At 38.9% G+C, this 26480-nt stretch overlaps 1 protein-coding gene and 1 long non-coding RNA gene across 2 annotated transcripts; one reads left to right on the top strand and one right to left on the bottom strand.

The window, feature by feature from the left end:
• Positions 1-5774: 5774 nt before the first annotated feature.
• LOC127534427 (uncharacterized) lies at positions 5775-8593 on the bottom strand. Its single transcript, XR_007942602.1, has 2 exons — positions 8437-8593; positions 5775-7806 (listed from the first exon to the last, which is right to left on the bottom strand). It is a non-coding gene; the product is annotated as an uncharacterized LOC127534427 (long non-coding RNA).
• On the top strand, positions 7800-26036 carry LOC110971153 (large neutral amino acids transporter small subunit 1-like). Its single transcript, XM_022221479.2, has 11 exons — positions 7800-8180; positions 8589-9122; positions 9246-9371; positions 15144-15249; positions 15360-15404; positions 18645-18768; positions 18865-18968; positions 19103-19199; positions 20645-20794; positions 23487-23661; positions 23879-26036. The coding sequence occupies exons 1-11, from the start codon at positions 8105-8107 to the stop codon at positions 23953-23955; spliced, it is 1614 nt and encodes a 537-aa protein (XP_022077171.1). The 5' UTR covers positions 7800-8104; the 3' UTR covers positions 23956-26036.
• Positions 26037-26480: the final 444 nt, after the last annotated feature.

Here is a 26480-nt window from a genome sequence, read left to right as displayed (position 1 = left end):
ATATTTTGGACGACATACTAAACTATGACGTTTTTGGTCGTATTTTGGACGACATACTAAACTATGCCATTTTTTTCATGTTTTGGACGACATACTAAACTATGACATTTTTGGTCATATTTTGGACGACATACTAAACTATGACATTTTTCGTCATATTTTGGATGACATACTAAACTATGCCATTTTTTTCATATTTTGGACGACATGCTAAACTATGACATTTTTGGTCATATTTTGGACGACATACTAAACTCGAAGAGCACTCAGAGAGTGCAGACCTCCGCCAAGGATAGAGAGGAAAACAGGAAACCCCTGCAGTAAAGGAACAGGAGCTGGACTTGAACCTGCATCTCTGACACAGTTATGATTACAAATCACCTTCTTAACCAGTTGAGCTATCTGGACACCTTGATACAGATTGTTGGACGACATACTAACCTATGATGTTTTTTTTGTCATATTTTAGACCACATACTAAACTATGACGTTTTTGGTCATATTTTGGACGACATACTAAACCATGACGTTTTTGGTCGTATTTTGGACGACATACTAAACTATGACATACAGTATGACAGTTTTTTCATATTTTGGGCGACATACTAAACTATGACATTTTTGGTCATATTTTGGACGACATACTAAACTATGACGTTTTTGGTCATATTTTGGACGACATACTAAACTATGACATTTTTTTCATGTTTTGGACGACATACTAAACTATGATGTTTTTGGTCATATTTTGGACGACATACTCAACTGTGACGTTTTTGGTCATATTTTGGACGACATACTAAACTATGACATAAACTATGACATTTTTCGTCATATATTGGGCGACATACTAAACTATGACAGTTTTTTCATATTTTGGGCGACATACAAAACTATGACGTTTTTGGTCATATGTTGGACGACATACTAAACTATGACATTTTGGTCATATTTTGGATGACATACTAAACTATGACATTTTTGGTCATATTTTGGACGACATACTAAACTATGACATTTTTCGTCATATTTTGGATGACATACTAAACTATGCCATTTTTTTCATGTTTTGGACGACATACTAACCTATGATGTTTTTTTTGTCATATTTTGGACGACATACTAAACTATGCCGTTTTTGGTCATATTTTGGACGACATACTAAACTATGATTTTTTTTTGGTCATATTTTGGACGACATGCTAAACTATGACAGTTTTTCATATTTTGGACGACATACTAAACTATGACGTTTTTGGTTATATTTTGGACGACATACTAAACTATGACGTTTTTGGTTATATTTTAGATGACATACTAAACTATGACATTTTTGGTCATATTTTGGACGACATACTAAACTATGACGTTTTTGGTTATATTTTAGATGACATACTAAACTATGACATTTTTGGTCATATTTTGGACGACATACTAAACTATGACGTTTTTGGTCATATTTTGGACGACATACTAAACTATGACATTTTTGGTCATATTTTGGACGACATACTAAACTATGACGTTTTTGGTTATATTTTGGATGACATACTAAACTACGACATTTTTGGTCATATTTTGGACGACATACTAAACTATGACATTTTTGGTCATATTTTGGAAGACATACTAAACTATGAAGTTTTTTTTGTCATATTTTGGACCACATACTAAACTATGACGTTTTTGGTCATATTTTGGACGACATACTAAACCATGACGTTTTTGGTCGTATTTTGGACGACATACTAAACTATGACATACACTATGACAGTTTTTTCATATTTTGGGCGACATACTAAACTATGACAGTTTTTTCATATTTTGGATGACATACTAAACTATGCCATTTTTTTCATGTTTTGGACGACATACTAAACTATGATGTTTTTGGTCATATTTTGGACGACATACTAAACTGTGACATTTTTCGTCATATTTTGGATGGCATACTAAACTATGACGTTTTTGGTCGTATTTTGGACGACATACAAAACTGTGACATTTTTCGTCATATTTTGGATGACATACTAAACTATGATGTTTTTGGTCATATTTTGGACGACATACTAAACTATGACATTTTTGGTCATATTTTGGACGACATACTAAACTATGACGTTTTTGGTCATATTTTGGACGACATACTAAACTATGATGTTTTTGGTCATATTTTGGACGACATACTAAACTATGACGTTTTTGGTCATATTTTGGACAACATACGAAACTATGCCATTTTTGGTCATATTTTGGACGACATACTAAACTATGCCATTTTTTTCATATTTTGGACGAAATACTAAACTATGACGTTTTTCGTCATATTTTGGACGACAAACTAAACTATGACGTTTTTCGTCGTATTTTGGACGACAAACTAAACTATGACGTTTTTGGTCGTATTTTGGACGACATACTAAACTGTGACATTTTTCGTCATATTTTGGATGGCATACTAAACTATGACGTTTTTGGTCATATTTTGGACGACATACTAAACTATGACCGTTTTTTCATATTTTGGGTGACATACTATAAACTATGCCATTTATGGTCATATTTTGGACAACATACTAAACTATGACGTTTTTGGTCATATTTTGGACGACATACTAAACTATGACGTTTTTGGTCATATTTTGGACGACATACTAAACTATGACGTTTTTGGTCATATTTTGGACGACATACTAAACTATGACGTTTTTGGTCATATTTTGGACAACATACTAAACTTTGACAGTTTTTTCATATTTTGGACGGCATACTACACTATGACATTTTGGGTCATATTTTGGACGACATACTAAATTATGATGTTTTTGGTCATATTTTGGACGACATACTAAACTGGAAGAGCACTCAGAGAGTGCAGACCTCCGCCAAGGATAGAGAGGAAAACAGGAAGCCCCTGCAGTAAAGGAGCAGGAGCTCGAATTGAACCTGCATCTCTGACACAGTTATGTTTACAAATTACCTTCTTAACCAGTTGAGCTATCTGGACACCTTGATCCAATTTGTTGGACGACATACTAACCTATGATGTTTTTTTTTGTCATATTTTGGACCACATACTTAAACATACTAAAAAATTCAGTGATCCAGAATCCAGGATCCTTTCCGGATTGCCACCAAAATTAAATCAGCTCTTCCTCTTACCATAGTCTATATCCCCTCAAAATTAATCTGAATCTGCCCAGGCGTTTTTGAGTTATCTTGCTAACAGACAGACAGACGGACACACAAATGCCGGGTGTCACATAACCTCCTTGGCGGAGGTAACTATGACGTTTTTGGTCATATTTTGGACGACATACAAAACTATGATGTTTTTGGTCGTAGTTTGGACGACATACTAAACAGGAAAAGCACTCAGAGAGTACAGACCTCCGCCAAGGATAGAGAGGAAAACAGGAAACCCATGGAGTAAAGAATCATAAGCTGGAATTGAACCTGTGTCTGTGACACAGTTCTGTTTACAAATCACCTTCTTAACTAGTTGAGCTATCTGGACACCTTGCTCCATTTTGTTGGACGACATACTAAACTATGACGTTTTTGGTCATATTTTGGATGACATACTAAACTATCACGTTTTTGGTCATATTTTGGACGACATACTAAACTATGACATTTTTGATCATATGTTATACGACATAGTAACTAACGCCATAGTACACTATGTTGAAAAATAATGCCATTTTGTCAACATGTCGTAAAAACATGCCATATGATGAAGTAATGTAAAGTAGGCCATGAAAAGCACTCTAGAGCAAGTCTCTTTGAATAAAAAATCATGAATTTTGTCAAAAAAAAAAAAACGCCATACTATACTATGTCGAAAAAAATGACATTTTTTCAGCATGTCCTAAAAACATGCCATATGATGAAATATGTAAAGGAGGCCGTGAAAAACACTATAGAGCAGTTTTCGTTTAAAAAAAAAACATCATAAATTTTGTCCAAAAAATACGCCATAGTAGGCCGTGAAAATTTTGGACAACATACTGAACTTTGACGTTTTTGGTCACATTGTGGACAACATACTGAACTATGATGTATTTTCCACAGTTTGAACTACATATGAATCTATGACGTTTTTTGCAAATTTCTGACGACATCTAAAACTATGGCATTTTTTCCACATTTCTAATGACACATGAAACTATGATGTTTCTGTGACATTTTGGACGGCAAAAATGCAAAAATGCAATTCTGTACTATATTTGGCTTTTGCTTGATCTGTTTGCTTATCTGTATGTCTTGTCAAGCGTCTTTGAGTGTCCTAAAAAGCGCTATATACATTTGATGTATTATTGTTATTATTATTATTATCATTTCCAAAAGTATTCGCTCACCTGCCTTGACTCGCATGTGAACGTCAGTGACATCCCATTCCTAATCCATAGGCTTCAATATGACGTCAGTCCACACTTTGCAGCTATAACAGCTTCAACTCTTCTGGGAAGTCTGTCCACAAGGTTTAGGAGTGTGTTTATGGGAATTTTGACCATTCTTCCAGAAGCGCATTTGTGAGGTCAAACACTGATGTTGGACGAGAAGGCCTGGCTCTCAGTCTCCGCTCTAATTCATCACAAAGGTATTTTATTTACATACGTAAATCATACACAATTTTGCTGTTAGGTAAAATTAACATTAAGGACAGAAAGTGCCAGTTATTCTCTCATTTTTTCCTTTGTCTTGCGTTTTAAGCATATACCGTGAAGTAATTTGTATAAGAGTTTTTAAATTGTACTTACAGATGTAAAAAAAAAAAAAAATCATTGTCACAATAATTGAAGATTTTTTCATAATAACAGCTCTGACTTCATTAAGCCGTTTTTCGCCGTTATTTAGCTACTGCGCCTTTAAATCTTCCCATGATGCCTCACGGTGTTGAACGTTTACATTCGTTATTTAAACACTCAATAGGCGATCTTTGTGAGCCGAGGCTGAGCTATAAAACAGTCTAAGCTTAAATTGAACTAAAATAATTGTCGCAATAATTAGAGAATTTGACATAATAGCAGCTTTGACTTCAGAAAGTTGTCGCCGTTATTTAGCTACTGCGCCTTTAAGTCTTCCCATGATGCCTCACGGTGTTGAATGTTTAAATCCGCTACTTATAAAACCTAGTAGACGATCTTTGTGAGGCAAAGCTCAGCGAGAAAACAGTCTTTATATTAATTAAACTAACGTTACAAAGCGAATCCCAATCCGATTTTTTTGGACACCATAATCTCGACCAACGCTCGCCTCTCTTCCTACTTAAAGTCCGTGTCCTTTCCGTTGTATCCGGGCATTCGGAACACTTGCACTCTGGGCTACTGACTGAGAACTTGCTTCTCCCCTCCCGCCCAGGGGAAAGTCCCCGGACCCGAGGCAGAAAGTGCCCTGGCTAGATCCAGCGTCGGCCAGCGCTGCACCGCAACGGGCTGAGACGCTCCTGTGAGCCGAGCTCGGTCATTGCTGGTTGACTTTGTCAGTTAAATAGTAATGCAAGTAAGCAGCTACTTAACAGAACGGGGCTCATTCTCGGAATGCACACTTTTATTGAATAAAACACCTCAATGTTTTATCCGTTCAGCTCTTCAAAGTTTATAGTTTATACCAGCAAGTGCGCCGCAGCAGTAAAATCACAGCATAACAACCTATAAATAACCACAACTCCAAATTACGCTCTGAAAATGATCATATTTAAGGTATTATCGTTTTTACAAAACACTTTGAACAACCCGAAATTTCCTAAGAAAAAGAAGTTCAGTTTCAACAACATTTTGCTTCAGTTTATTATTTACATATTACAATTTACAGATCATAGTATGTCTACAAAAGGACACAACATTTAGTCACAGTTATCTGGAACTGAATAATATAGTATTTTACTTTATGATCAAATCGACAAAAGTCAGACAAAAAAGACAAAAAAACAACAAAAACAAGACAAAACATTTTTTTAAAAATTAGGCAAAAAATGGCAAAAAATCAACAAACAACACAAGCGAGACAAATACAGATCCAAAACAACAAAAAAGAGACAAAAAAACTACAAATATTACTGCATAACAGTATGACCGTGACAGGAACCACTTTCTGCAGTGTGTTTTCATGTTTTTAATTTCACAATTTCTCTTAAGAAACATTTTCTATGTATGACTTTTAATTATAATGTATATTTTAACAGCGTAGCACAGCAATGGATTATTCGTACTCTTAATTAAGTCAGATGAAGCTTAAAAAAGCATCTCTTCACGGCCTCTTAGTTTTCTTTACTTCTTTTATTTAATTCCTGGATGCATACTGGCTCATGATTGTGGTATTTGTGCCCACAGGCAGTCAAGAACTGAGCCAAAATAGCTTAATACTGCTAGCAAAACACAAAGAGTCGATCCTGAGGCCTTTATGAGTGTTTGAAGGTGGGTAAATTTCAGTAAATTTCCCCCAAAACTACTGTATCTCTGAACTACCTCTTTAAACAAACGCCATATAAAATACAGGCTCTGCTATGTAATCTCCTTTAATCAGCTGTTGTTATTAATAATGTAATATTTTCTCAATTGCACACACTTCGCCTCCTCTGAAGCTGTCTGGAGGTCTCTGGGGAGGCCAAACTCCCGCTTCTAAACCTCTGGTGTATCCTGAACACACAAATGTACACTTTTCATTGTCTACTTTATATTCTAATGAACTTAAGGATGAGAAACAAAACAAAGTACAGCTGCATATGGCTCCTTTTTCTGTCTTTCATCACATTAGCAGCAGCTGTTCTGCTGCTCATTTTCTGGCTGTGTACTGAGTAATCATGTACTGTGAACTTGAGACAGCTAATTTATTTTTTTTTTTTTTTTGGGGGGGGGGGGGGCTGTTTTACACAAAGCAGTTTATTTACAGGAGATGATAATGCATTATTTGACCATAAAGAGCATAAAAGCAACTTTTACAGCGTGTTTAGGTCTCCATCTTGTGGTTGAAACTCGACATGCAGTCCAAGGAAATGCTCAGTATACAGTAAAAATAGGCTAATCATTGTTACGTGAGGCTGTAAATTACACGTAAAACGTAGTTTCTCTTTAATTTTATACTTTTAAGGAGCAGTTTTGTGGGGGGAAAGTAGGCTGCATTGCTTGATTTTTAAATAATTTATAGATGAGAGATAATTCTGTTGATTAGAACAAATAAATGCACTTAGAATAGTTTATTTTTTTTCAAATAATTGACACACATTAAATATGGGCAGCAATAGCTCAGAGCAAAACAGTTCATTTGACAGGATCTTTGGTACTGCTGTAGGTTTTTTATTTATCTTTATATATAGTTTTCTATAAATGTGTTCATATTGTTATGAAGCAATATGAACCTTTTTCCTATAAAGTTAGCTGATTTCATGTATATAAAGCGGTGGATTAAGCATAAGGCCACAGAAACAACATGTGCTTCGTCATTATTCTGCTCTGTCTGCGTTGAAAATGGCCAGTGGGTCTCCATTTTCTGTCTTCTCACCTTGCTGGGAGAACAAAGAGTGTCCTCTTTCCGCCACGGAGCCACTAGAGGGCGTCCTACCCCCACAGCATCTCCTTTAATTCTGTCTGATACGAGAGGCCACGCAGACGCACACAGACGCACGGTTCACCACAGGATTAGGCGGCACACGAAAACAGATTACAGCGTCACATGGTGGCCCCTTCCAAATGGTGCCTTCCAGTAACCTACTTCCCCCTCCGAGGTATCCCATCATTCATCTGGAGTGGGCGTAGGCTCACGCAGCAGCAGCATCACAAAGGTTCAGCTCCTCCCTACTGAGTGCTGGAGGAAGGGAGGGAGGGAGGAAGAGAGAGGATCAGGGTCAGATGAATTGTAGTCTGAGTGACGGAGGATGTGCAAATGAAGAGGTGAACGTTTGTGAGAGAGAGGACGAAGAAACAGGGAGGGTTAGAAGAGGGCTGTGTCTGTGAGAGAGAGAGAGAGACAGGAGGAGGACAGGGACATAAAGAGAGGAAGGAAAAAGAGGGGCAGGAGGAGGCAAAAGAGAGAGAGAGAGAGAGAGAGAGAGGAGGGGAAAAAAGGACAAGACAGGACAAGAGGATCCACGCTTGGAGGGAAGATGGCTGAGCCAGAGCTGAAATCGAGGAGCAGCCGGGAGAGCGTTGCCAAGGCGGCGAGCCAGGAGAAGATGGGAGGTAAGGTACAGTGTATGCTCACACTCCTGTAAACACCACATGGCGCAGGCAGAGCGGGCTGCATTAATCCACCATGCACTCTGCTGCAACGCTGCCTGATGCAAGAGTGGGAATGCAGAGTTGATGTGGCTAACAGGTGACAGGTGAAGGGACGTTGATTAAAAGAAAGAGGACATGCAAACACAAATATTAGAGAGTGGAAAGATAAGATTTAAATTCAGCCCAAGAGTCGGTATGATCTGCTCCCTCCTATTACCAGTTATGATCCAGAATGAATGAATCTAATTGAAGAAGTAGCATTTTCTTCTTATCTTCTCATTTTGTTCAATGGGGGAGCTCGTCCTGCAACTTTATCTCTTGTGCTCATGATAGTTCCACCGATGTGACACGCTCTCCTCTCCTCTCCAGCGACTGAAGCAGAACCAGACCAAGACGGTCAAATCGTGGAGCATCCGGCGTCTCTATCCGCCCACATCGTCCCTGCTCCCGCTGCCACCAGCCCCACCGACAGCCAGCCCGACAAGGGGGAGAAGATCGAGCTGAAACGCAGCATCACCCTCTTCAACGGCGTGGGGATGATCATCGGCACCATCATCGGCTCGGGCATCTTCATCAGCCCGACCGGCGTGGTGAAGGAGACGGGTTCGGCCGGGCTCTCGCTCATCGTCTGGTCGGCCTGCGGCGTGGTGTCCACCATGGGCGCCCTCTGCTACGCCGAGCTGGGCACCACCATCACCAAGTCCGGGGGAGACTACACCTACATCCTGGAGGTGTACGGCGAGCTGGCGGCCTTCCTGAAGCTGTGGGTGGAGATGCTCATCATTCGGCCTTCCTCTCAGTACGTGGTGTCGCTGGTGTTCGCCACCTACCTGCTCAAACCTCTCTACCCCAGCTGCAGCGTGCCCGAAAGCGCCGTCAAGCTCATCGCCTGCTTGTGTCTTAGTGAGTACACGATGTTCTGATGTTATAGTCTCAGAATGCACTCCTATATTTAACACATCTCATCGTGGATGATCATTTTCCACATGTCTGGCTCCACATTTTGCATCTCCTCTCTACCTGTAGCCTCTCTGACGTTTGTAAACTGCATCAGCGTCCGGGCGGCCACCAAGGTCCAGGATCTGTTCACAGCTTCCAAACTGCTCGCTCTGGTCATCATCATCCTCTTTGGCTTCATTCAGATCTTCACAGGTGAGTTTCAGGTTCGCAAAGTCTCTATTTTTCTGAAATAAATAAATCCATTCACTTAAAGCTAAATATCAGCAGCATGACCAGAAACGCATCCAGGAATAAAATTTTACACCAAAGTTAGAACTTATGCTGACAAATCGAGCCAACAAACTGAACAGATTTTAGTGTGAACCTGCTAGAAAAGCTCATTTATTTGTCCTGGCAGAAAACCTGACTCCTATTTGATGTATGTAAACCTTTGGTGTACAAATATCTCAGTCAAATCAGCCCAATCCTTCATCCCAATAATTAATAAAATATAACAGTATCAACCTTCGCGTCCTCCTGTGGGTCAAATTGACCCGTTTTAAAGTTTTAAAATGTGTAAAAAAAAATATATATTTTCACTGTGAACTTTCTGATATTCATATTTTCGGGAAATTTTTCAACATTTTTTTGGTGGAAAAAAATGTTTAAGAACTTTCACGAAAAAAAAAAATCTGCCAAAATCCTGGATTTTATTTTTTTTTTTGTGAATGTTCTTAAAGAAATATTAGAAGCTTTACTGATATATGTAATCACTTTAGATATTTTTTTGGTAGATATTTGCTCATTTTTTTAAAATAAAAAATAATTTCCTTTCCAAATTTGGGTTTGTTTTTTAAAGGAAACTTTTAAGGGAATTTTTTTAAGGAATTATTGGAATTTTCTTTTTTGCAAATTTTCAGAAATTTGGGGATTATTTTTTCTGAATTTTGTCAGACAAGGAAACAATACTTTTTGGTGCCTGTAAATGAAGACAACAGGAGGGTTAAATGGACCTTTTTTCCGGTAATAGTACCTACAGTAAAACTATAAACTGTGTTCTCTTTATTGCCAACTATAAGTAACGTACAACTACTCCTGCATTAGTTGGGTTTCATCCAGATGCATGATGATATAAATCATGAATCCATCTTCATATATCATCCGTGTACGACCTGTACAGGCTGTTTGTTCTCTGGTTCCTAATGATCAAAAATTGTTGACTAACGCTAATGAGCCTAACGAAGCAGACTGCCCTCCTTTCCGTTTGTTAGCACAGTTGCTGAGCGCGAACACAGGCCTGGTCTGTCTTCAGCCGGCGATTGAGGATGAGCGAGTGTGCAGCCATGTGCATCTCTGTGGGCGTGCCGAGGTTCATACACGACTCGTCTGTGCCGAATGCATCTACACGGAGCAGATTTAGTCACATAGGAGGACATTTGAGGGGAAAAAAACAACACAAAAGGTGATAAAATGCAGCTGTGAGGAGCATTAGAGCCTCAGTATTTCATCTAATTGCTATAAACAGGGCAGTTGGTGCAGATTTTCAGAGCTGTGATAGTAAAGCGACTAAATCAGGTGTGGTCATTCAAAATAATCCAACAGAGCGGGAAGACAGCCTGGCCGTCCACTGCTCCACACTCCATCTGCTGCTCACCCCTCCTCTTCCCTACTTTTTTTTTTTTATTATCCTCAAAGCCACGCCCACCACCATTGTGCTCCACGCTGTGTTACCATGGCAACTAGGTGGCAAAGCTTGCCGGCTGTTGTCACACTGTGGTCTTTCAGAGTGGGAGTGAGGAAATAATGCTGGTGCGATAGTCCCTCGGTGAAAGGAGGGACATTACCATCTGAAAGCGACAGGTAGAGCCCAGAGTCACGACCAGAAAGACTCCGGGCTCCACTGCGTTTGTTCTGCTGCCGTGGATAAACGAACGGTTTGAGGTTTGCTTATCAAGAGGATATCTGCGCTCGTTGTTAAATGTCAGCCTGGCCACACCTGATTACGTTCCTGCGCATCAAAGGAGATGCTCAACTGGCTGGCTGCTGGTTGGAAATGCCAAACATGTCAACAGACCAGGAATCAGAACGAGAAATAAAGAGAGGCAGCAGCTCTCAATGAGAATCCATTCAGCATCTAACGCAGGAGTGTCAAACTCGTTTTGGTTCAGGGGCCACATTCAGCCCAATTTGATCCGAGGTGACCAGTAAAATCACAACATAATGACCTGTAAATAACAACAATTCCACATTTTCTCTGTGTTTTAGTGCACAAAAAGTCCAATCCGAAAATGGTCACATTTAAGGAATTATCTTTCTACAAAACATCATGAACAACCTGAAATTTCTTAAGAAAAATATGTGGCACTGAAGGATACAGTATTTTACCTGATGATCAAAATGACAAAAAAGACAAAATATTACAAAAATGAGACACAAAACAACAAAAACGAGAAACAAAATGACAAAAAAATGAGACAAATGACATGAAACGAAACAAAAAAGAGACAAAAATTTGACAAAAAGTTACAAAGCGACAAAAAAATGGACAAACAACACAAGCAAGACAAAAAAATGACACTAGCATGAAACAAATGACACAATCGATACACAAAACAATAAAGAAAAACACAAAATGCCAAAATGACACAAAAAGCACAAAACAAAGAGAAACACAAAATGACAGAAACATGAGACAAATGCCAAAGTCAGACAAAGAACAAAATGTGACCCAAACGACAAAAGCGAGAAACAAAACAACAACAAAAAATGACACAAACGACATGAAACTAAACAAAAAAAGACACAGAAAATTAGACAAAAAAGTTACAAAGCAACAAAGAAAATGGATAAATGACAAAAACAAGACACAAATTTACACAAATGACACAAACAAGACCAAAAATGGCAAAAGCAAGAAACAAATGACTAAAAATAAAAAAAAACGACACAAGCAAGACAAAAGAAGCAACACGACAAAAACGATGCATAAAACGGCGAATAAAGTGAAACACAAAATGTCAAAATGCACTGGAACATCCTCTTCTGGAAGTAGCCTACAGATTCACCAAGGACTTTCAAGTGTACGACCACCCTCTGAAGCGTTCTCAGGTTTGTTTTTATGGGGAGAATGTGAAGAATTAACAGTTAAATCCACTGGAGAGTTTGGAACACATGAGGAATATCTACAGCCGCCTTTGAAAGAATCCAATGAGTCATTTTTTTGGACATTTTGTTGGTATTACAGTATTTAATCCATCAACATTGGCAACATTTCTATTCATTTCAACAAAATGAAATGTTACTAACAGCCGTAACAGTGGCGTGTGTGCATTTTGGTGGTGATAAACCTCTACAATTTGGATGAACCCAACGGCATTAAAGGGCAAAGCATGATGGCACAGTAAAAAAAAAAAAACAGCTAGGAGTTTGGTTCCAGAGCTCCAGTTTTTACTTAGTTTCCATGTGCAAGACACAGTTCACCAGTCAGACAAAGGAGTGATCCAGGTGCAGTGGATGACGGCATGCAGCAGAGCACAGCTTTAGCCTGACCGCCTCCTTCTTACACCCTCCACTGATTACCCACCTGGCTCTTGTTGGAAATCAGCCTATTCTACAATTAAACAAGCCAACAGAATATGTGTGAGGCCATTTCCGCCCAGTTCTTTTGATGGAGCAGTCAGGAGACTTCTTCAAACCAGAAGTATTTATTACAGCAAAATTGAATGTGCGATACGGAGCTCTGGGCCTGAATCCTCTGTCCCTAACCAGCAACAAGTGTTCAGTCAGTTCGGATGGAATCAGACCGCTAACTGTACCTGGCCCAGTCTTCTTAGGCCCCATCCACACCAAGACAAACCGAGGTCTAAACGCATAAGTTTCTTGTCGAATCTGCGTATCATCCACACGAAGACGGCGTTTTGGGGGTCTGTAAACGATAATTTTTGAAACCAGGTTCCAGAGTGGAAAGATTTTGAAACGCCGTATACGCAGCTCCGTGTTTACTGGCTCTCTGCTACTTTTCAGATACGCTTGCATCATAGTTTCGTATCTTCACTGACACGCATGCGCCACACGCGGCAACGACAACAACAATGGCGGCGTACAGTGTAGCAGATGTGCTGATGAAGCTAGTGACCCTACTGTCCCTGTTGCAGCAAAATCTTCTTCTTCTCAATCACCACCGAGTTGAACAAACAATTATCGAGGACACATTACGGCACTTTAAGGATACACCCCGGAAAAGGACCCACTGTTTTTTCTTCTGTTTGCGCGTGTTTCCGTCATATCGTTACAGCGCCCCTAGAGGTCTGGCATGTGTTTTACAGCATTTCCATGCGTATCGAGTGCATTCATGGAGACGCACACATTTTCTGAGACGTCTTCGTCTTTATAGCGATCGTTTTTGAAACTGTTAAGCGTTTTGTCTTCGTGTGGATGGGGCCTTATACTCTAACAGCATGTGTAGCTATCTAGGTCACGTTGCTGGCCACCACCTCCAGTGCTGCATTGGTCCGCTCTCCTCTGTCACAGCTGATGTTTTGTCGTTATCGCTCTCGTAGGAATGGCTTCACCCCTGCAAAGCAAGATTAGAGACTGCACACACAACAAGCTCATGTTCTTTACTGATTACGGCTTACGTCAAAAACTGTCTGTATTTTTATTATGAAAAACTGTCTGTACTTTTATTATCAGTCACCTTATGTCTTGATCATCCTTGCATTCAAACACATGAGTAATAAGTAAAATAAAGCATAAGCTCCTGCTTATCGATTCTGGACTTCTCTTTGTTTCATTACAGTCATTATTATATTCTCTTCTCACATCAGTGACCGGCCCACACTTATATTAAAAAATACAATATTAAATATCCTTTATACTAAAAAACATGAATTCAATTAACAGTCTGATACCAAGGAAAGAAAATGCATAATAGCCCAAAGAAATACTAAACAAAGATCAAGCTTATTCAAAAATCCCCCTGTAACGCCTCCCCTCTCTCCTCTCTGATCTTTCAGTTCCATCTAATCAGATAAGTGACACCTGCTGGTAATCTGTGGCTGCATCCTCATGTGTGCACTCCATGGAACACGCCCTGAAGTAAAGCTTAAGAGAGAGGTTAACAGGTTTCCCCCCAACACAAAACAAAACTAGACGAGCCCTCAGTAGACGGCAGAACCACGCCCATGCATGATGCTCTGTATCATTTTTATTATCCTATGTATATCCCTTCCTATACAAATGATGCAATATGCAAGAAATGTGCTAAGTGACCTCTGTGACCTTGACCTTGATCTGCAGACCTGTAACTCCAGAACTGAGCAGAGGACCTTAGACCGATCTTCAGTGCCAAGTTTGATTATCCTGACTTCAGCACTTGCAGAGATATCTGAACGGACATACAGACACACACACATACATACTTACCCAGCCAGCCAGATACCGAAGCGAATGCAGTAACCCCGCTGACGTACACGTCAGGCGTGGTTAAGAAATAAACTTGCATCAGTCTGCACAATATGCATGTCTACTTCCCTTAGTGAAGGGGATGCTCTCCAGCTCCCTCACACAAAAAGACAAAAACCACAAGCGAGACAAAAAGGGAAAACAAAACGACAAAACATGAGACAAACGACAAATTCAGACAAAAAACAACAGAAATATGACAAAATATTACAAAAGTGAGACACAAAATGACAAAAGAACAATGGACAATCTACTGTTTTACCTTATGATCAAAACAACTTGTCATGATCTAGAAATTATTTTAAATTTATGGTTTTGCAAATTTACAATCTGCAGTTAATGTCTTCTCTGTAATTTTTCAACTTTCCAAAGTCATCCGGCGGGCCGGATTGGACCCTCTGGCGGACTGGTTTTGGCCTACGGGCCGCATGTTTGACCCCCCTGCTCTAACGTCCGGTGTGAAGAATGCTTCTCTTTCAGTTTTTTTAATAGATTTCTTTCTTTTTCTGTGTGTACGTGCAGGTGATGTGCCCTATCTGACACCAGAAAAGGCGTTTGAAGGCAGTAAAATGGGAGTGGACAACATCGTCTTGGCTCTGTACAGCGGTCTCTTTGCTTTCGGAGGCTGGTGAGGCCGATTCTGATGCAGCTGCAGAACAGAAATGATGCAATGCAAAGCAATTCCGGTCTTTAATTATTGTCTAAAATAATTAAAACTGCTTTTATTTCCCCCTCCAGGAACTACCTGAATTATGTAACTGAGGAGATGATCAATCCAGAGAGGTGACTTAAATGTGATGAAGGTTGTGTTGAGGATTGTACAGGCTTTGTGCCAACAGCATGACTGTCCTCATGTGTGACTGATCTTATCTACATCAGTTTATAGCAGGGGTGTCAAACTCGTGTAAGTTCAGGTTCCACATTCAGCCCAGTTTGACCTCAAGTGGGCTGGATTAGTAAAATCAAACGATAATTCCATATTTTTCCTTTGTTTCAGTGCAAAAAAAGTTATCATGAACAACCTAAAATTTCTTAAGACAGCAACATGCAGCCTCAGTTTATCATTTCCACATTACAACTTCCAGATCACAGTGTCTACAAAGAAACACAACATTTAGTCACAGCTATCTATGTAGTATTTTACTTCATGATCAAAACGACAAGTCAGACAAAAGAGATAAAAAAACAACAAAAACAAAACAAAATATTGCAAAATGAGACACAAAACGACAAAAGCGAGAAACAAAATGACAAAAAAAGCGACAAACGACAACGAAACATAACAAAAAAGAGTCAAAAAATCAAACAAAAAAGCTACAAAGTGACAAAAAATGGACAAGCAACAATAACAAGAAAGAAAAACACACAAATGACCCAAAGAGACAACGCAGTGAGGCAAAAAAGCACCAAACGGCGAAAACTACACACAAAACAACGAATAAAGCAAAACACAAAATGACAAAAGCAAGACAAAAACACAAGCGGGACAAAAAGGAAACACAAAACGACAAAAACGAGAAACAAAAAGACAAAAACTTGAGACAGTCGCCAAAAGCCAGACAAAAAAAAACACAAACAAAATATACAACAAAATCAAGATAAAATATTACAATAATGAGAGACAAAATGACAAAAACAAGACAAAAAACACAAGCGGGACAAAAGGAAACAAAAAATGACAAAAACAAGAAACAAAAAGACAAAACTTGAGACAGTCGCCAAAAGCCAGACAAAAAAACCAAAATATACAACAAAATCAAGACAAAATATTACAATAATGAGAGACAAAATGACAAAGACAAGACAAAAACACAAGCGGGACAAAAAGGAAACAAAAAACGACAAAAGCGAGAAACAAAATGACAAAAAAAAGCGACAAACGACAACGAAACATAAAAAAGAGTCAAAAAATCAAACAAAAAAGCAACAAAGTGACAAAAAATGGACAAGCAACAATAACAAGAAAGAAAAACACACAAATGACCCAAAGAGACAACGCAGTGAGGCAAAAAAGCACCAAACGGCGAAAACTACACACAAAACAACGAATAAAGCAAAACACAAAATGACAAAAGCAAGACAAAAAACACAAGCGGGACAAAAAGGAAACACAAAACGACAAAACGAGAAACAAAAGACAAAAACTTGAGACAGTCGCCAAAAGCCAGACAAAAAAAACACAAACAAAATATACAACAAAATCAAGATAAAATATTACAATAATGAGAGACAAAATGACAAAAACAAGACAAAAAACACAAGCGGGACAAAAAGGAAACAAAAAATGACAAAAACAAGAAACAAAAGACAAAACTTGAGACAGTCGCCAAAAGCCAGACAAAAAACCAAAATATACAACAAAATCAAGACAAAATATTACAATAATGAGAGACAAAATGACAAAGACAAGACAAAAAACACAAGCGGGACAAAAAGGAAACAAAAAACGACAAAAGCGAGAAACAAAATGACAAAAAAAAGCGACAAACGACAACGAAACATAAAAAGAGTCAAAAAATCAAACAAAAAAGCTACAAAGTGACAAAAATGGACAAGCAACAATAACAAGAAAGAAAAACACACAAATGACCCAAAGAGACAACGCAGTGAGGCAAAAAAGCACCAAACGGCGAAAACTACACACAAAACAACGAATAAAGCAAAACACAAAATGACAAAAACAAGACAAAAACACAAGCGGGACAAAAAGGAAACACAAACGACAAAAACGAGAAACAAAAAGACAAAACTTGAGACAGTCGCCAAAGCCAGACAAAAAAAACACAAACAAAATATACAACAAAATCAAGATAAAATATTACAATAATGAGAGACAAAATGACAAAAACAAGACAAAAACACAAGCGGGACAAAAAGGAAACAAAAAATGACAAAAACAAGAAACAAAAAGACAAAAACTTGAGACAGTCGCCAAAAGCCAGACAAAAAAACCAAAATATACAACAAAATCAAGACAAAATATTACAATAATGAGAGACAAAATGACAAAGACAAGACAAAAAACACAAGCGGGACAAAAAGGAAACAAAAAACGACAAAAGCGAGAAACAAAATGACAAAAAAAAGCGACAAACGACAACGAAGCATAAAAAAGAGTCAAAAATCAAACAAAAAGCTACAAAGTGACAAAAAATGGACAAGCAACAATAACAAGAAAGAAAAACACACAAATGACCCAAAGAGACAACGCAGTGAGGCAAAAAAGCACCAAACGGCGAAAACTACACACAAAACAACGAATAAAGCAAAACACAAAATGACAAAAACAAGACAAAAACACAAGCGGGACAAAAAGGAAACAAAAAATGACAAAACGAGAAACAAAAAGACAAAAACTTGAGACAGTTGTCAAAAGCCAGACAAAAAAAAACTAAATATACAACAAAATCAAGACAAAATATTACAAGAATGAGAGACAAAATGACAAAGACAAGACAAAAAACACAAGCGGGACAAAAAGGAAACACAAAACGACAAAAACTAGAAACAAAAAGACAAAAACATGAGACAGTCGCCAAAAGCCAGACAAAGACAAAACAAACAACAAAATCAAGACAAATATGACAATAATGAGACACAAAATGACAAAAGATCAAGGAGCAATCTAGTATTTTACTTTATGATCAAACAACTTGTCATGGTCTAGAAATGGTCTTAAATTTACAGTTTTACAAATTAAAATTTACAGTTAATGTCTTCTCTGTTATTTTTTGCACTTTGAGGGCCTGTTTTGGCCCGTGGGCCGCATGTTTGACACCCCTGGCTTTTTGCATGAAGATGAAGTACACAAAATGCCTTGAATGATACAGAACATTTTACAAAGAAGCATGTGATTCTTACATTTTTGCATAATATATGATCAAATCTGGCATGATCTAACAGTTTCTATTAGAGAGCATGAAACTCCACGCAAATCCAACCCTTGGTCACATAAATCCAGCTCAGTATTAGTGGAAAGCGTGGCATTAGGATGTTCTGACTTCACGTGACCTCCCCCCGTAGGAACCTGCCCTTGTCCATCATCATTTCCATGCCGATAGTGACGATCGTGTACGTTCTGACCAACCTGGCCTACTTCACCACCATCCCTCCTGAGGTCATGGTGGGGTCCGAGGCCGTTGCCGTGGTGAGCATCACACCACAACCGTCTTACGTTTTCAGCATGCAGTTTTTCTTACTGTGAACTGCCCTCAGATCTGTTTTTATTGTGGTGTTTCTGCAGAGTTTCGGCGAGTACCATCTGGGTGTGATGTCCTGGCTGATTCCCGTCTTCGTGGGACTGTCCTGCTTCGGAGCCGTCAACGGGTCTCTGTTCACTTCAGCTCGGTTCGTTTTGGTAGAAAACTGAATATCCAGAGTGTCTCCTTTATTTGCTTGACTGTGCAAGACTGGAAATTTCGTCTCTCGCCAGCTATTCTTTGCAAAGCAAACAAACAAAGAGCTTTTCTTCTTACTTCCAGGTTGTTCTATGCTGGAGCTCGAGAAGGTCAGCTCCCTGCTGCTCTGGGATTAGTCCACACCGACCTGTTCACACCGGTGCCGTCCCTCGTTTTCACAGTGAGAATGACTTTCAGTGATGATCAGACAGTTAGATTTGATTTTACCATGTCAGATTAGTCCAAAAACACCATGATCATACCTCATGAGGATAAATAAAGGTGTGTTGATTTAAAAAAAAAAAACAATAATAATAAATTTTTTTCTCATTGTTATAATAATATATTGTAATATTAATAATAATAATAATAATAAATATTTAAATATAGATAAATAATATTATTTGCATATATTACATAAATAATATAATAATAATAAAATAATAATAATAATAACAAATATTTGTATTGTTAGAATAATATCTTATATTGTATCAGTAATAATAATTATTTTTACTAGTATTGTTGTTATTTTTATATCATAATGATAATAATAGTAGTAGTAGTAGTAATAATGATGATAATAATAAGGATAACAATAATAATAATTATTATTTATAATAATATTAAAATATAATACACTATTAAAACAATAATACTAATTATTATTTTTTTAATATAAATACATAATTTTATTTTTATATTTTTATATATTATTTAATATTATTTAAATATTATATATTATTATAATATTACTTATAATAATAAATACATACAATAATCATAATAATTCTAACTAATAATAATGATAAAATTTAATATTGCTAATATTAATAATAATATAGCTTGTGAAGTTCACAAAGTGCTTTACAAACAGGAACAATCTCTCGTATTTATGACCAAATAAACAATAAATGAACAGCAGGAACATTGAATATCAAAAGGCCGGTCAGTCCAAACGTGGTGAAAGATTCTTATAATAAAGATTATCAAACTGAATTATTTCAACAACATCAGATAAAATAATAAAATGCCCCATCCAAGTAAGACAATGAACAAATAGAGAGTAAAACCATAAACACAAGGCTATAAATGTTAATAATCACAGTAGTACATTTATTAGCATGAAGTGTCAGTGGGGTGAAACCATAAACCACAGCACTAATATAGCAGTAACAGTAAATAAGTAAAAAATAATAGAGGGGAAAAGAGAATAAAATAAACAATGAAATAAGTAAAATTTAAAAAACCAAGTATAACTTTCATTCACATCTGGTACGTGTCCTCCAATGTTCAGAATGTTCGAAAAGTAGAAATTGTGCCATTTTCTGCTAAATCACTGATTGAACATGTTTAAAAATAACATTGGTGCTTTTATTCCAGCACTGCTCAGACTTTTGTGGACAAAGTTCACACCTCTGACCCCAAATTTTTCATCAGTTTTTAACAACAGCAGCAGAAGAAACAAATAAACATTTAACTCTTGTTAAATAAACGTCAACGCAGTAGCATCAGCACATTCTTGTTTGTTTATTTTCCAGCATAAATCATATTTTCCCCTGCTTATAGTACATTCGGTGGTTTTTAAATGCTGCATATAATCTCATCTTTTCCCCCTCGTCTCAGTGTTTCCTGTCCATGATGTACGCCATCTCTCAGGACATCTTCTCCGTCATCAACCTCTTCAGCTTCTTCACCTGGCTGTGTGTTGGCATGGCCATCGCCGGCATGCTCTGGCTGCGCATCACCAAACCTGACCTCAGGAGACCCATTAAGGTAAAGGACCGACGTCTGAAAGGTTATTGCAGGTGATAAATTCTTGTTGCTCCCGAGATCTTCCTGTGAAGCATCGGCTTTAAAAAAGGCGTCCCTGAAAGGTGAGCCTGCTCCTGCTTTATCTCCGGTCAGTGTCTTTGTCTGCCCCCAAAAGCACCAAGATGCCTCCTGCTTTCATAAAGCTGTTTTTTAATGAAAGCTCTATTGTATCGCTGCTCTTGTTGTTGGTTGGAAGTGAAGCCACGCTGTGTTTCCAAGGTAGGAGGGAGTGGTGTTTGGATGAATACACGGTTTCTCTTTCATCGTGGGAATATTACCTCGGTTTGCCCACGGTCTTTCATCTTTTCTTTGAGCCAGATTGCTCTCAGGCCATTTATTTTAGAAGATAAACTACCAACAATGAAGAATATGAGCTCTAAACCGTACACGAAACAACAGCCGTTTGTTTCTTCACTTCCTAAATTGAAAGTTCTGTCGGAACAAGACGTCTCTTTCAGTCGGTTTTTCATGTTTTTCTCTCTCCATGTTTTGTGATTGTTGCTGATGTGAGCAATGCCAGGTTCTCTGAAAGTAAAAAGTGCCACTAAAATCTGACAGTATCTGTTAACATTTATAAAAGCCAAGATAAGAGAGCAGTCATTTAGTCAGTAAAGTTACAGTACTAAAACTGGAGCACAGAAATTCTCTGTTACAAGTAAAAAGTTGCACATAAAAAATGTACTAAAGTACAAATCAGCTGTTGTAAAAGTGGTCACTGCAGGTTAGTTCATTTCTAGAAAGCCCCTTAAGTCCTAAAACTGGACTTTTATTGGTCTTATGGGGCCTTTAGATTTAAAAATAATGCACACCGTGGTTTAAGCTAGTTCTGCATTAATTTGTTCATCACTTTAATGCAGTAGGGCTGCACAGTGGCTTGGTGGTACTTTTGCTTTGCAGCGAGAAGATCCCCGACCTTCCTGGGATCTTTCTGCATGGAGTTTGCATGTTCTCCCTGTACATACGTGGGTTTTCTCCAGGTTCTCCAGCTTCCTCCCACAGTCCAAAAACATGCTGAAGTTAACTGGTGATTCTAAATTGTCTGTAGATGTGAATACGAGTGTGATTGCTTGTCTCTATATGTAGCTCTGTGATGGACTGTTACCTGTCCAGGTGTCTCCAATCTTCACCCTCAGTCAGCTGGCTCCACCCCCCTGTGACCCTAATGAGAATTAAGCGGTGTATAGATAATGGATGGATGTTCTTTAATGCAGTAGCTGCTAAAGCCAGATGTGCTTTAACAACTTCTGACTTGAATTTGAACCAGGGATCAATGAAGTCTGATATTAAAGTTTAATGAGGCCTCATAACTTATTTGCTGCTCAGGTTTCATGCTATTAGTCTCAATCAGACTCCTGCACACCGTCTAACTTTTATTTATTTGCGCTACATGGCTACAAAGGCCAAGAGCTGTATGTAAAGTGTGGCACTTAACAAGAACCAGGAATCTTCTAGCTGCAAGGCGACAATGCTAACCGCAGCCCCAACACCATGCAGAAAATGAGAATTATGCTTACAGCCTGTCATATTCTCAAAAAGACCCGGACTTACAGGTTTCACAAGATGAACCTACTATTAAAGAAACACCCAAAAACACATGATTCTAATAAATATCATCACACACAGCAAAAAAGAAAGGTCAGCGATTAAACATTACAGTAATACGTTTCCTCAAGACGCCAATCAGTCCAAAATGCACTCAAAATTATACAAAATGTTTTCAAAAACGATGCTTACCGTCAGTATCTAAGCTTCCAGAGTCCCTGCAGCTTTATTTAAATGCATGTATTAGTCTGAATCAGGCAAATTAATCACAAAAATGTTTGCTTTGTGTCGTGAAGATTAAGTATAAAGTAGCAGAATGTTAGCCTAGCCGCGCTAGACAACCCACGGCAATGAATTTAATTCTCTGCCAGGGTGGGTCTAGTTACCCTCCATAAGGCTCCAGGTTGGATTCTCCTAAAACTGGCCGGACCAATCACCATGAAGTGTAGAGTCAGAAGGCGGGCGTAACTAAGTGACGACAGAGGCGTGACGATTCTGACAGAAACAACCGGAAACAACTAGCCTAGCCGCGCTAGACAACCCACGGCAACAAATTTAATTCTCTGCCAGGGTCGACAACAAAAACGACAACAGTCGTTGAGCTCCATTAACACCGACTCTGAATAATCTTTCTGTTAACATGTCTGTAATATACTTGAGCTTCACCCATTGACTGTAAAAATAAGGCTTCACCGAACTACTGTATCCTCTGATTTCCGGCGCTCTAGGAGCCTATTCGTTGCGCTGATTGGTTGTATACCTACCCAATTGCTGCAGAGTGATTTGATAGACAACCTTTTAGCCCGCCTCCCTCCCTGTCGAGCGTGCCTAGACCCTTGCGCCTTCAGAGCTGGGTCTAGCGCGGCTAGGCTAGCAGAATGTGGGAATAATCCTAAAATTGTGCTTCAGTTAAATAACAAAGCTGCTTCCTGCCTCTGATTTTGTCCGCTGACATGATAATATAACTTAACAAGGCATCGTTTAAACCTTTTATTCTCGCTGCATCGTCAGCTTTAGTTGGATTATTATGAGGTCATAGTGGAATATTGGGACGTTTTGACCTTTTCTCAGCAGGTGAGTTAACACCAGCGCTATATTTTCTTTTCTGCAGGTGTATCTGTTCATCCCCATCATCTTCGTGTTGGGCTGCGTCTTCATGATCGTCGTGTCCTTCTGGGCGGCTCCGTTCGAGTGCCTGATCGGCTGCAGCATCATTCTCACAGGAATCCCAGCGTACCTCCTGGGCTACAAGTGGAAGAAACCTCATGTGGTCAAGAAGATGCTGGGTGAGTTTTTTTCTTCTCTTTGTGTGTTTTTTTCAGGCGAGGCTGGATTCATTACGGTCCGTTGTGAAATTCCTGGGAGGGTATCTGGACACCGATACCTTCTGTTTGTTTGCATAATCAGTGGGAATCAGTGAGGTTTAATAAACTCTTACAACGTTTGACCTGCAGTGACCCGGCGGAGCCAGAGCAGATAATGTGATGAGTGTTTTCTCCTCAGAAATCTTCACCATGTTCTGTCAGAAGATCTTCATGTCTGTTCCTGAGGAGAGGGGGCAGCATGCGGCGGCGGAATAACGCCGGAAAATAAAGCAGACAAGACGAGAGACTGAGTCGATTTGTTGGTCTGAACATTCTTGTAATGTTTACATTCATTCACTTGTGAATTGGCTATTATTATGTATTTTTTAAACCCTTTATCTAAGCAGGCTGGTAACTGTGGGGGGGAAATGAAATCATTCACTAAAGTGGCCTGGAAAGCTTGGTTAAAGGAGGGTTTCTGTGAACTCATGGCACATTTTATGAACACTACAAATTGTTTAAATGTCAAAAAAAGTCTAATCTTAGTCAAGATTTGACATTTAGACGCTTTCCACAGCTTTCATCTGACAATTATACCTCCTTTAATGATGAAACGTGTTTAAATGTTGCATCTCGGTCGATGGAGAGTCACGCTTTGATTTGTTTTTCTTTCAGATATACCGCAAACACAAAACCAGAAGCTGCTCACGGTTTTCTCTAGTGGCCTGAAACACTGACGTTTACTGTTCCCCTCAAGTGTACAAATGAGTAGTTTAGGGAGAGAAGGAAAAGCTTTAGAGTTGTTTTTCTACACTTGATTAAACTAACAATGAAACTAAACATAGATTACAAGAGTTTAGGGTTCTAAAGAATGTGAAATCTAATAATCTTTCAGTTAAAACTGAGGATTTTGACTAATCTGTAGCGAATAAAGGCCTCAGACAGGAACAACGAGGTCACATTTGGTCGTTTAACACTAGCACTGATTACAGTATACTCCTACTAACACATTTGCCGATTTCCATATTGGTATTTTTTTGTATTCATTTCTACAATAAATCTGCAGCACTGTCTTGAAGCACAAACTAAAGCGACATAAAACAGCGTTTGTAATGTTTTCCTACGACGTGTTTGCTGTGAAGCAGGTCTGTCTCTTGTATCATTTCTCTCCGATATTAAACCCTGTCAGCTGCTGACGTCAGGATACTTGATGAAATGATGACAGAAACCAGCACCTCTGTCTGTGAGGCTTTACTCTGGGGAGCCGGGGATCTGTGTACATATCACTGTAGTGGCTGAATCCAGTGTTAGTGTTTGTACTGAATGTACCTGTGCTGATATTCCTTCATTTTCTCTTGTTTTATTGTCACTATAAGACCAAAATGAATGTTGCAACTTTAGATACACAGGCTTTGCTTTTAATTTCATCGGAAATGCAGAAGTCTTGACTTTCAGACTGAGAATCTGATGTTTTCCCGAAGTTATTCTAAGCACTAGTCCACTCCAGAGCAACAGAAAAGCCGCCCTCTCTCTCGGCGGAAAGCGAAGGAGAGTGAAAGTTGTGTGGGCTGGGAAAGGATTCTGGATTTTGCACAGCATTGGGGGGGGACAGAAACCATTCATCTGTGCATCGTCAGCCTCGACTCATTCTGCCGACAGTCCGGCTTTTACAGGACGCTGTCAGAGCCGCTGGAAATACTGAAACTGAGCAGTAATACAGATGAGCTGAAGGCACAACAACAGTCAATAAGTCACGTTCCTCCAGTGTTACTGAAACTTTCACATTGTCAGGAGAACAAGGGAAAGCCTGAGAGAGAAAAAATGTGTTTATTCTCCATGGAGCAACATCATTTTTGGCACGAGAGATGAAATTTGCTGTCTTTTCTGAGAGAATCTAAATAAAAAGGGGGAGATTTAAAAGATTACATGTGCGTTTGTAATCGGCGCTCACAGGATTTAAGAGGAAAGAAGCTAATCTGAAAGTTTACTGCAAGTTTCTCAACGGAATGCACCTTTTCCACTCAGCAGGCAGACCGCTAGAAGCACAACAATACATATAAATCAACATTAAGTATGTCTTTTTTTGAGAAATTTGACTCAATAAAAACAGAGAGCACACTTTTCCCCATAGGCCTCACCATTTACTTTAGGTTACACACAACATGCCGTGTCTGTGTCTGTGTATAGAGTCTCTATATATAAATCAGTAATGCCTTTAGTGGTGTTTGCCCAATGAAATGTTATCAACTCAAAGGAAAATTAGTATTTTTAATCCTAAAGTTGAGAGTATCTATTGTAACCGTTGCATCTCGGTGTCCATGGCAGGTTCATGTAACAATAAACATATTTTGTTCAAAGTTTGCCTGTTTGTGTTTTGTGCTCGTAAACGCAGCGTCCTCACATATTAGCATGAGTTAACAAAAGGCCAGCTGCAGCCTCTCGGCAGATAACGCGACGAGGAATCCCAAAACACGAGATTAGCTTCGATCCAAACGAGGACGCGTCACCAGCAGCAGCAGCAATTTTCCCCCCAAATGTGAGCATTATCGTCTGGGCTATCGAGTGTTTGGGTGGCGCTCTGTGTGAGACGCTCATCCCTCCTTGTTTGTCTTGTCTTGTTTGCTGGGCTGTCAGACAATGATGCTGCTGATGCCTGAGCCGTCAGGAGGGCTCATATCCGTCCAGAGAGGAAATGAGATGGCTGATGATGGAGCTGGTATCAGAACTGCTGGATGCAATATTAGTGATAGGGGAGATTGGGCAGGCAAGGAGGCAATATCACACAAGTGACGTGTATTTTG

Source organism: Acanthochromis polyacanthus, chromosome 6, assembly GCF_021347895.1.
Source record: "Acanthochromis polyacanthus isolate Apoly-LR-REF ecotype Palm Island chromosome 6, KAUST_Apoly_ChrSc, whole genome shotgun sequence".
NCBI classification, from domain to species: domain Eukaryota; kingdom Metazoa; phylum Chordata; class Actinopteri; family Pomacentridae; genus Acanthochromis; species Acanthochromis polyacanthus.
The sequence above is the reverse complement of the archived record's forward strand: the minus strand, read 5'-3'. Positions and strand labels throughout refer to the sequence as shown.